At 38.4% G+C, this 12,105-nt stretch overlaps 1 protein-coding gene across 4 annotated transcripts in view; it reads left to right on the top strand.

Annotated features, from left to right (window-relative positions):
• The window catches only part of SLC4A1AP (solute carrier family 4 member 1 adaptor protein), an 89,589-nt gene that overhangs the window by 1,372 nt on the left and 76,112 nt on the right, over nucleotides 1-12,105 (top strand). For all 4 annotated transcript variants that reach the window (XR_010835599.1, XR_010835600.1, XM_067007891.1 and 1 more), the window contains exons 3-5: nucleotides 1,419-1,541; nucleotides 2,330-2,390; nucleotides 2,726-2,865. Coding sequence is in view for 2 of the 4 variants with exons in the window: in XM_067007891.1 (XP_066863992.1) it covers nucleotides 1,419-1,541; nucleotides 2,330-2,390; nucleotides 2,726-2,865 (324 nt within the window). In the remaining 2 variants the exon portion in view is untranslated. The remainder of the gene's footprint in view (nucleotides 1-1,418; nucleotides 1,542-2,329; nucleotides 2,391-2,725; nucleotides 2,866-12,105) is intronic.

The raw sequence follows: 12,105 nt of genomic DNA, 5'->3' as shown, positions 1-12,105 counted from the left end.
CTAGTATGCTTAAATGTGTTTTTTTGGTGTTGTTTTTGTTTGGGTTTTTTTGTTTTTCTTTTTATCATACAGCTTTCACGACTCTTTGAGATAGATAGGACAAATACAGTTTGCACATTAGGTTACCCAAACTCAGATTTATTAACTTTTCTGATGCCCAAAAATTGAATTATGGGCACTATTGCTTTATTTTAATGTGTTTTACAGTGCACTCCTTTGTTCAAAAGTTCCTCAGCTTATAGTTTATTATTTTTAACCATTAAAATGTATTTAATTAAGTACTGATTATTGCTAAAGGGGGTGAAACTACATTCAATCAAATAAAACAGAATGTTATTCAGTATAGGAGTTCTTTTGAATTTTTCATACTTTGTGTAAATACCCTGAAATGTGAAAATATCTAATCAAAGGAATAAATTGAATTTTCCATAACACCAGACATTTTAGAGGGTGGGTATTCAGGAGCTAGGATTTTGAAAAGCTAGAAGATGGCCTTACTGTGTTGTTGGGAAGACAGATAAATATTATGAAATTACTTGTGGTAAGTGCCAAACAAAAGCTAGAAACCATGAGTATGCTAGGGTAAAGGGTTCAGAGAAGGGAGCAGTCACTGAGGACCTAGACCTGCACTATCCAATATGGTAGTCATCAGCCACATTGGGAACTTACCGTGTGGCTAGTCCAAATTGACATGTGCTGTAAATGTAAAATACTGGGTTTCAAAGACTTAGTGTGAAAAAAGAATGTTAAATATTCATAATATTTTTATGTAGATTCCTTGATAATAATTTCACCTGTTTCTCTTTTTTGATGTGGCTACTAGAAAATGTAAATTGCATGTATGGCTTTCATTATATTTCTGTTGGGCAGCACTAACAGATCTTTGGGACAGTTTATAAGTTTATAAACAGAAGGGTTTTGAGCTGGGACTTGAAGGAAAGGAAAAGAAGCCCTTAAGAAGCTGAGCATTGAGGTGGTATTTGGGGCAGGGATTGATGATTGTAATGGAGTACTAAATAGACCAGTCTGTTGGTGGATATGATAAGTATTGGGAAACTATACTGAAGACAGAGTATTAGACCTGGGTGTGAGAGAGAGAGAATGCTGGGCTGAGGAACTTCATTTTTTTTAATATAGAGAATGTGGTAGGTAATTTTGCTTTTAAAATATCCATACATATAGTGATGGAGAACAAAAATAAGGTGCCATGAAAACAAGTTTTAACTTGTCACACAGTTTAGAAAACCTGAAGATGTTCATACTGATGGTCTTGTGGTTGTCCTCCTCCCCCCCCCCCGCCCCCACCTTTCTTTTCATCACTGATAACTGTATCTTTATTCACCCTCAAGGGATAATGGGTGTCATTCAGATGGTCTCTTATGTCTGATTGTCTTTTCTTTCTTTCCCATATCCTGTAGGAGAAGATGCTGTAGAGGATGAGGCTGAAGAGAACCCCATTGTCTTAGAGTTTCAGCAGGAAAGAGAGGCCTTTTATATCAAGGATCCAAAAAAGGCTCTCCAAGGTTTTTTTGACCGAGAAGGTATGTAAACAGACTCTGACACTGCCAGTATAATGTATCCACAACAGGGTGGTTTTCCAGATCTTCAGGTACTTAGAAATGCTGTAATTTATCTGCTCTCCTCCTTGTTCAGTTCTTGCCTGTGTGGTCAGTTGCTTCAGGTTTATTTTGAAAATAGTAAGAATTTTGTTATTTTTTCACATCTTGGAAAAAAGGAAGTACTTTTGCCTGACTTCATCCCCTTCTTTTCAAAAGATCCAGGACTGGGGTGGTGGGGAGATTGACCCAACTTCTTGTCATTTTTTTGTTTCTAATTCACCTGATCTTTTGTAACTCTTAACATGGATTTTCACTTTGTATGATTTAAAGAATGTTTCCGCAGAGAATAGTTTCAGTAGAAATGCTTTGAGAGAACATCTATGTGTATCTGTGCGCATGTATGAGTGTAAATATATATATGAACTGCTTGCATTCTGCACTTAATATTTATGCTTCTAAAAACTAGGCAAGCATGAGAAATTAACACTAAGTCTTCAACTTATAAGTGTGAAAGCTCATATATAGGGGACAAACCTGTGTATGGAGAGTTGTTTTGATTTGAGTTTGGGCTTTTCTGTGCCTCAGGCTCATTCTAATTTTATTATCAGATAATAGTTCCTAGGAATAGGAAGTGAAATGCTTTGAAATTTAGTATTCAATGTGGTATGAGAACTTTATATTCTTACTTAACCTTTGCTGTCTTTTCCCTTTGTATCAACTAGTAACTTTCAGATGCTATTAAAATTGTTTTGTCTTTCTTCCTCCCACAGGAGAAGAATTAGAATATGAATTTGATGAACAGGGTCATAGCACTTGGCTTTGCAGGGTGAGGTATGTTCTTTTCTCTTAACATCCATTTATGGAAAGTGGTCAATTTCAGGTTTAATTTATGGTTAGAGACAACAACCCAAAGAGCAACTTTAATCTTAATTTTAGCCTATTCCTGAATTTGGACCTTGATAGTTTAGTAACATGTTGGGGTTAGGGTGGGATGAGTAAAAGGTGGAAGGAAAAGATTTGAAGTCCAACTTTGGCAAGATAGAACAAAATGAACTGACAGATTAAAAAGCCATCTCAAAAAATATGACTATTATCATAAAATATTAATTTTTTTCATGAGAATTGGAGCTTAGTGCTGTGCTATAATTCCCCCCAAACCAATGCAGATTACCCGTGGATGATTCAACTGGAAAACAGCTAGTGGCTGAGGCTATTCACTCAGGAAAGAAAAAAGAGGCAATGATCCAGTGCTCACTGGAAGCTTGTCGAATCCTTGATACTTTGGGATTGCTGCGTCAGGAGGCAGGTGAGTACATGGGAACACTTTTCTTTAAAAAAAAAAAAAAACACAAAAAGAAGGAAAGAAGGAGGGGAAATTTAACACATAAGGTTACAAAACCTCTTTTTAGGGGGAAAATGTAAATCGTACAGAATTCTATGAAGTGAAAAGAAAAAATTCCCTATCTCCATACCCCAAAATAACCATTGTTTATTTGTATTCTCCCAGACATTTTCTATAGATGTGTGTTCAGAAGTAGAGCCTTTAACAAAAAAAACCATGCATACACAAATGCATTTATGTTACTTATAGTATTCTTTTGTGACATTTTAACATAAGAATGTATCATGGACATTACCCATGTCATTGCATTAAATTTACCTTATTTTTAAAAAATCTGTCTGGGTATATAATTATTTTTTATTTATTCTAAAATTAATTTTATTGCAAAGTAACTTACATATAATTTAAAACTACCAAAGGCTTATAACTAAATATACCTGTTCTTTGTCCAGCCCCTCCCCAGTCTTCATCCCTAGAAGGCTTTTAACTCTTTCAATTATTTCTTCTGGCCTTTAAAAATATCCATATTTCTAATCCAGTATCTTACAATAACATGTAATGGAATATAACCTGCAAAAAAACCCAAAACAAAAATGGAATCACTGTGCTGTACACCTGAAACTAATGCAGAATTATAAATCAACTATACTTCAATAAAAAAAGAATAAATGTTAAAAACATATTTCTAAAAAACATGAATATGCTATTATATTTTGAATCATTTAAACATTATCTATTGACTTAAATTAGTATTTGATATTTACATGGTTACGTTTATGCAAATATTAGTCACAACTGAGCAGTTTTATTTTTTTGTTGTTTTTCTAAAGTTAATAATTGTGTATGTGTTTCATGTGTTTGATTTTTTTGGTACCTCTTACTCATTCTGCCCACACCTTTCAGTATGTTTTTCCATATGGTCAATCACATTAAGTAATTTATCAGTTCTGACTCTTTGGGAGACATTTCTCCTGAAGAGGACTCTTCTCATTCTTTTAAGGATGACCACTCTCTAGACCTGCTGCAGAACAGTCATTTGGGACTTCATTTGCTGTCTTCCTTGAGATTTCCTTTCTCATTCTCCAGGGATGGATTTTCTGTTTTGTGATTCTCAGATTCTCATATTTCTTGGTTTATTCCCTTGTTTTAGTGGAGCACATCTTTCTGTAGTTTAGGCAGGATAGAAAGCTGGTACAACAATAGGAGGCATGGATATAATCTTCAATGGAGTTCACATCTTCCATTTTTCTTGGTCTACTGTTGTTTTGGTGGACATCCTCTAGTGGATTCCTAAGAAAGGATATATAGCAAGTCAACTTTATTAAACCCTCCACTCTGAAAATATAATTGTTCTAGCTTTACTTTTGGTTAATAGGTTGGCTGGGAATAGAATTGTAAATTGGAAGTAATTTTCCTTCACAACTTTGAGGGCATTGCTCTTACCTGACGTCCAATGTTGCTATCAAAGTTGTAAACTATTCAGATTCCTGATCTCTAGTATGTCATCTTTTTTCCCCCCTCTCACTAGAAGTTTGTAAGTTTCCCTTTGTTCTCAAGGCCCTGAAACTTAACTGTGATGTACCTTTCTGTGGGTATATTTTCATCCATTTCCCTTGGGTACTTGTTGGGTCCATTTGATCTGGAAATCAGTTTAGGAACATTTCTGGAATTGTGCCATTCCATCATTTCATCCCTCTGTTTTCTCTGTTTTCTGGAATTTTGTTATTTTAGATATTGAACCTCTTGGACCGATCATCTAAGTTTCTTATCTTTTTTTCCCTTCTCTTTTCTATTTGTATTTTTTGTTCTTTCTGGGATATTTCTGCAACTTTATCTTTCTGTCTTCATTTTGCTATCAAGATTTTAATTTCCAAAGCTCATTTTTGTTCTTTGAATATTCATTTTAAAAACATAGTATCCTGTTGTTGTTCATGGATTATTAATGTCTCATCTCTCTGCTAATCTGTTTTCTCCAGGTTGTTTTTTCTTTTTGTTTATTTGATATCTATCGTGCATGGTAGAGGTTTTTCTCAGATGTCATGTACTTCTTGGTTGTAGGTACTTATATAGGGACAAAAAATGTGGTTGGCAGCTTGGAATATATAGGTGGGGCTTGTTAAGTTTGAGGGACACTATACAATGCTGTGGGTGGGCCTTTTGCTGGGGAACTCTCCATGTAAGTATCCTTAGATTTTCCTTCTTCTGCTGGCAAGATTCCCCAGAGAGTACTCTTCCAGTCTCCCGCATGAAGGGAGAGGACTGGCTGCCAGCATTCCTAGCGCTGCATGGTGGAGATGGCTGAGTGTGTTCTCAACGTCCAGCTATTTTCAGGAGAGTACTGTTTTTCGAACATAGTTACCCATGCCCTCAATTGTACTAGTCAACCCATAGTTCAAAGACTTTCTGTCTTAAACTCTGTGTTTTTCCTGGGCGTGGGAAGGAGCTGAGTAGCCAGGGAGAAGTATATTTTTCTCAATCAGCTTTTACTCAGTCCTCTTTATTTTAGCACTACTATCCAGCCCCAGTTCCAGATCCTTTTGAGGATTCTGTAGTATAATCAGTTTGGTTCTCAGCTTTCCCCACTGTTGGTTTAGGATCCATTTTTTATTTTTTATTTCTGCGAAGTTAGTTTCCATTTATCTGTCTGCTTTTTAATTTCCAAAAATTTGGTGTTACTGTCCCCACTACTATTCTCCCTGTCTTTGTAGATGAATGTCTTTAAAAAAAGATCTCTTTGCTGCAGTTTTTTGGGGTATGGGGAGAGAACAAAATTAGATATGTGTGTTCAGTGTATCATCTTAACCTGGAAATAATCAGGTTTATATTAATAAGGACTGTTTTGGTTGCAAATAATAGAAACCTAATTCAAACTAGCTTAGGGGAAAAGGTTATTGGCTGCAGAAGCTGGGAAGAGTACCTCACAGGACTGAAGGAAGAACTGCATGAACCAGGACCTCAAGTTCTGGAAGCAGAACTTAGTGCTCCAAAACCGGAACTCAGTATCACCAGGACACATACAACTTATATATGTGTATCTGTGAGTGAGTCTGTCTCATGAATGCATGGTTTTATTTTGCAGACAGATTCTTACCCCATGTGGAAAAGAGGGATGCTTACAGCTCTGGATTTATATCTTCTCTCTTTAATAACCTCACTGGAAAGAGAGCCTCTTTTTCCCTGTATCTAAGTATAACTATGAGGGAAAGAGTCTTATTGATCTGGCTCTGGTCACATGACTACCCCTAATCCAGATGGAATGGGGGAGGAATTTTCTAGAGGAAAGGGGGTACTTTTACCAGAACAAGGGGAGTAAGATGACAAAGCACAGACAAAAAGTAATAGCTACCATAGTCCCCTGTTGATGGGCTTTCTAGATTTTCATGGTTACAATGTTTCATTGATATGTATAGGATAAATTCCTTTAAGTGGAATTGCTGGATTAATTGCATCTTTAATGTTGACAGCTGTTGTAAGATTGACCGTCAGAAAGATGGTGTCAATATGCATTCCAGCCAACTGTTTGAGAGTCAATTTCCCCATATCCTTACCAAATTAGGCATTATTAATCTTTTTATGTTTTTTCTAGTCTAATAGGTAAGAAGTGGTATCTCATTATTTTAGTTTGTGTTTTTTAATTGTTAAAAAATGTTTAACATCTTTTCAAATGTTTGTTGGGCGTTTGTATTTCATTTTTTGGGAACTGTTTTTATTAAATTTTTCTTTTGGATTATTGGCCCTTTCCTCATTTATCTTTTTCCTTTTTTGCTAATTGATTTTTGAGAGCTTTTGCTCATTAAATAAATTGGCCCTTTGGCTCTCTCTCCTCATAATTTCTCTCTCTCTCCTCATTGTCTCCCTCTCTCTCCTCATAATCTCTCTCTCTCCTCATGGTTTCTCTCTCTCTCCTCATAATCTCTCTCTCCTCATAATCTCTCTCTCTTCATAATCTCTCTCTCTCCTCACAATCTCTCTCTCCTCATAATCTCTCTCTCCTCATAATCTCTCTCTCCTCATAATCCCTCTCTCCTCATAATCTCTCTCTCTCTCCTCATAATCTCTCTCACTCTCCTCAAAATCTCTCTCTCTCCTCATAATCTCTCTCTACTCATAATCTCTCTCTCTCCTCAAAATCTCTCTCTCTCTCCTCATAATCTCTCTCTCCTCATAATCTCTCTCTCCTCATAATCTCTCTCTCCTCATAAACTCTCTCTCTCTCCTCATAAACTCTCTCTCTCTCCTCATAATCTCTCTCTCCTCATAAACTCTCTCTCTCTCCTCATAAACTCTCTCTCTCTCCTCATAATCTCTCTCTCTCTCCTCATAATCTCTCTCTCTCTCCTCATAATCTCTCTCTCTCCTCATAATTTCTCTCTCTCTCCTCATAAACTCTCTCTCTCTCCTCATAATCTCTCTCTCTCTCCTCATAATCTCTCTCTCTCCTCATAATTTCTCTCTCTTTCCTCATTGTCTCCCTCTCTCTCCTCATAATCTCTCTCTCTCTCCTCATAAACTCTCTCTCTCTCCTCATAATCTCTCTCTCTCTCCTCATAATCTCTCTCTCTCTTCATAATCTCTCTCTCTCCTCACAATCTCTCTCTCCTCATAATCTCTCTCTCCTCATAATCCCTCTCTCCTCATAATCTCTCTCTCTCTCCTCATAATCTCTCTCACTCTCCTCAAAATCTCTCTCTCTCTCCTCATAATCTCTCTCTACTCATAATCTCTCTCTCCTCATAAACTCTCTCTCTCTCCTCATAATCTCTCTCTCTCTCCTCATAATCTCTCTCTCTCCTCATAATCTCTCTCCTCATAATTTCTCTCTCTCTCCTCATAAACTCTCTCTCTCTCCTCATAATCTCTCTCTCTCTCCTCATAATCTCTCTCTCTCCTCATAATCTCTCTCTCTCTCCTCATTATCTCCCTCTCTCTCCTCATAATCTCTCTCTCTCATAATCTCTCTCTCCTCATAATCTCTCTCTCCTCATAATCTCTCTCTCCTCATAATCCCTCTCTCCTCATAATCTCTCTCTCTCTCCTCATAATCTCTCTCTCTCCTCATAATCTCTCTCTCCTCATAATCTCTCTCACTCTCCTCATAATCTCTCTCTCTCTCCTCATAATCTCTCTCACTCTCCTCACAATCTCTCTCTCTCTCCTCATAATCTCTCTCTCTCCTCACAATCTCTCTCTCTCTCCTCATAATCTCTCTCTCTCCTCATAATCTCTCTCTTCTCATAATCTCTCTCTCCTCATAATCTCTCTCTCCTCATAAACTCTCTCTCTCCTCATAATCTCTCTCTCTCTCTCCTCATAATCTCTCTCCTCATTATCTCTCTCCTCATAATCTCTCTCTCTCCTCATAATCTCTCTCTCTCTCCTCATAATCTCTCTCACTCTCCTCACAATCTCTCTCTTTCTCCTCATAATCTCTCCTCATAATTTCTCTCTCTCCTCATAATCTCTCTCTCTCTCCTCATAATCTCTTTCTCATAAACTCTCTCTCTCTCCTCATAATCTCTCTCTCTCTCCTCATTATCTCCCTCTCTCTCCTCATAATCTCTCTCTCTCATAATCTCTCTCTCCTCATAATCTCTCTCTCCTCATAATCTCTCTCTCCTCATAATCCCTCTCTCCTCATAATCTCTCTCTCTCTCCTCATAATCTCTCTCTCTCCTCATAATCTCTCTCTCTCCTCATAATCTCTCTCACTCTCCTCATAATCTCTCTCTCTCTCCTCATAATCTCTCTCACTCTCCTCACAATCTCTCTCTCTCTCCTCATAATCTCTATCTCTCCTCACAATCTCTCTCTCTCTCCTCATAATCTCTCTCTCTCCTCATAATCTCTCTCTTCTCATAATCTCTCTCTCCTCATAATCTCTCTCTCCTCATAAACTCTCTCTCTCCTCATAATCTCTCTCTCTCTCTCCTCATAATCTCTCTCCTCATTATCTCTCTCCTCATAATCTCTCTCTCTCCTCATAATCTCTCTCTCTCCTCATAATCTCTCTCACTCTCCTCACAATCTCTCTCTTTCTCCTCATAATCTCTCCTCATAATTTCTCTCTCTCCTCATAATCTCTCTCTCTCTCCTCATAATCTCTCTCTCATAAACTCTCTCTCTCTCCTCATAATCTCTCTCTCTCCTCATAATCTCTCTCTCCTCATAATCTCTCTCTCTCTTCATAATCTCTCTCTCTCTTCATAATCTCTCTCTCTCTCCTCATAATCTCTCTCTCTCCTCATAATTTCTCTCTCTCTCCTCATTATCTCCCTCTCTCTCCTCACAATCTCTCTCTCTCTCCTCATAATCTCTCTCTCTCTTCATAATCTCTCTCTCTCTCCTCATAATCTCTCTCTCCTCATAATTTCTCTCTCTCCTCATAATCTCTCTCTCTCCTCATAATCTCTCTCTCTCCTCACAATCTCTCTCTGTCTCCTCATAATCTCTCTCTCCTCATAATCTCTCTCTCTCCTCATAATCTCTCTCTCTCTCCTCATAATCCCTCTCTCTCTCCTCATAATCTCTCTCTCTCCTCATAATCTCTCTCTCTCTCCTCATAATCTCTCTCTCTCTCCTCATAATCTCTCTCTCTCTCCTCATAATCCCTCTCTCCTCATAATCTCTCTCTCTCCTCATAATCTCTCTCTCTCTCCTCATAATCTCTCTCTCTTCATAATCTCTCTCTCTCCTCATAATCTCTCTCTCCTCATAATCTCTCTCTCCTCATAATCCCTCTCTCCTCATAATCTCTCTCTCTCCTCATAATCTCTCTCACTCTCCTCAAAATCTCTCTCTCTCCTCATAATCTCTCTCTACTCATAATCTCTCTCTCCCCTCAAAATCTCTCTCTCTCTCCTCATAATCTCTCTCTCCTCATAATCTCTCTCTCCTCATAAACTCTCTCTCTCTCCTCATAATCTCTCTCTCTCTCCTCATAATCTCTCTCTCTCCTCATAATTTCTCTCTCTCTCCTCATTATCTCCCTCTCTCTCCTCATTATCTCCCCCTCTCTCCTCATTATCTCCCTCTCTCTCCTCGTAATCTCTCTCTCTCCTCATAATCTCTCTCTCCTCATAATCCCTCTCTCCTCATAATCTCTCTCTCTCCTCATAATCTCTCTCTCTCCTCATAATCTCTCTCTCCTCATAATCTCTCTCTCTCTCCTCATAATCTCTCTCTCCTCATAATCTCTGTCACTCTCCTCACAATCTCTCTCTCTCTCCTCATAATCTCTCTCTCTCCTCATAATCTCTGTCACTCTCCTCACAATCTCTCTCTCTCTCCTCATAATCTCTGTCACTCTCCTCATCTCTCTCTCTCCTCATAATCTCTCTCTCCTCAAAATCTCTCTCTCTCTCCTCATAATCTCTCTCTCCTCATAATCTCTCTCTCTCCTCATAAACTCGCTCTCTCTCCTCATAATCTCTCTCTCCTCATAATCTCTCTCTCCTCAAAATCTCTCTCTCTCCTCATAAACTCTCTCTCTCTCCTCATAATCTCTCTCTCCTCAAAATCTCTCTCTCTCCTCAAAATCTCTCTCTCTCTCCTCATAATCTCTCTCTCCTCATAATCTCTCTCTCTCCTCATAAACTCGCTCTCTCTCCTCATAATCTCTCTCCTCATTATCTCTCTCCTCATAATCTCTCTCTCTCCTCATAATCTCTCTCTCTCTCCTCATAATCTCTCTCTCTCCTCATAATTTCTCTCTCTCTCCTCATAATCTCTCTCTCCTCATAATCTCTCTCTCCTCATTATCTCCCTCTCTCTCCTCATAATCTCTCTCTCTCTCTCCTCATAATCTCTCTCTCCTCATAATCTCTCTCTCTCCTCATAATTTCTCTCTCTCTCCTCATTATCTCCCTCTCTCTCCTCATTATCTCCCTCTCTCTCCTCATAATCTCTCTCTCTCCTCATAATCTCTCTCTCTCTCCTCATAATCTCTCTCTCTCCTCATAATCTCTCTCTCTCCTCATAATCTCTCTCTCTCTCTCCTCATAATCTCTCACTCTCCTCATAATTCTCTCTCTCTCCTCATTATCTCCCTCTCTCTTCTCATAATCTCTCTCTCTCCTCATAATCTCTCTCTCTCCTCATAATCTCTCTCTCCTCATAATCCCTCTCTCCTCATAATCTCTCTCTCTCCTCATAATCCCTCTCTCCTCATAATCTCTCTCTCTCTCCTCATAATCTCTCTCTCTCCTCATAATCTCTCTCCTCATAATCTCTCTCACTCTCCTCATAATCTCTCTCTCTCCTCATAATCTCTCTCACTCTCCTCACAATCTCTCTCTCTCTCCTCATAATCTCTCTCTCCTCATAATCTCTCTCTCCTCATAAACTCTCTCTCTCTCCTCATAATCTCTCTCTCTCTCCTCATAATCTCTCTCTCCGAATAATCTCTCTCTCTCCTCATAAACTCGCTCTCTCTCCTCATAATCTCTCTCTCCTCATAATCTCTCTCTCCTCATAATCTCTCTCCTCATAAACTCTCTCTCTCTCCTCATAATCTCTCTCTCCGAATAATCTCTCTGTCTCCTCATAAACTCGCTCTCTCTCCTCATAATCTCTCTCTCCTCATAATCTCTCTCTCCTCATAATCTCTCTCCTCATAAACTCTCTCTCTCTCCTCATAATCTCTCTCTCCAAATAATCTCTCTGTCTCCTCATAAACTCTCTCTCTCTCCTCATAATCTCTCTCTCCTCATAATCTCTCTCTCCTCATAAACTCTCTCTCTCTCCTCATAATCTCTCTCTCTCTCCTCATAATCTCTCTCTCTCTCCTCATAATCTCTCTCTCTCCTCATTATCTCCCTCTCTCTCCTCATTATCTCCCTCTCTCTCCTCATAATCTCTCTCTCCTCATAATCTCTCTCTCCTCATAATCTCTCTCCTCATAATCTCTCTCTCTCCTCATAATTTCTCTCTCTCTCCTCATTGTCTCCCTCTCTCTCCTCATAATCTCTCTCTCATAATCTCTCTCTCTCTCCTCATAATCTCTCTCTCTCTTCATAATCTCTCTCTCTCCTCACAATCTCTCTCTAAAAAAAAAAAAAAATTAGCCCTTTGTTTTAACTTTTTTTTCTTGTGGTAAAATATACATAACATAAAATTTACCATTCTAAGCATTAAAAAAAAATTTTTTTTTAAATTTATTTTTTGGCCATGCCACGCGGCATGTAGGGTCTAAGTTCCCTAACCAGG

This window comes from Kogia breviceps, chromosome 11 (assembly GCF_026419965.1).
Source record: "Kogia breviceps isolate mKogBre1 chromosome 11, mKogBre1 haplotype 1, whole genome shotgun sequence".
NCBI lineage: Eukaryota > Metazoa > Chordata > Mammalia > Artiodactyla > Physeteridae > Kogia > Kogia breviceps.
Note: the sequence above shows the minus strand (reverse complement) of the source record. Positions and strands in the feature narration are given on the sequence as shown.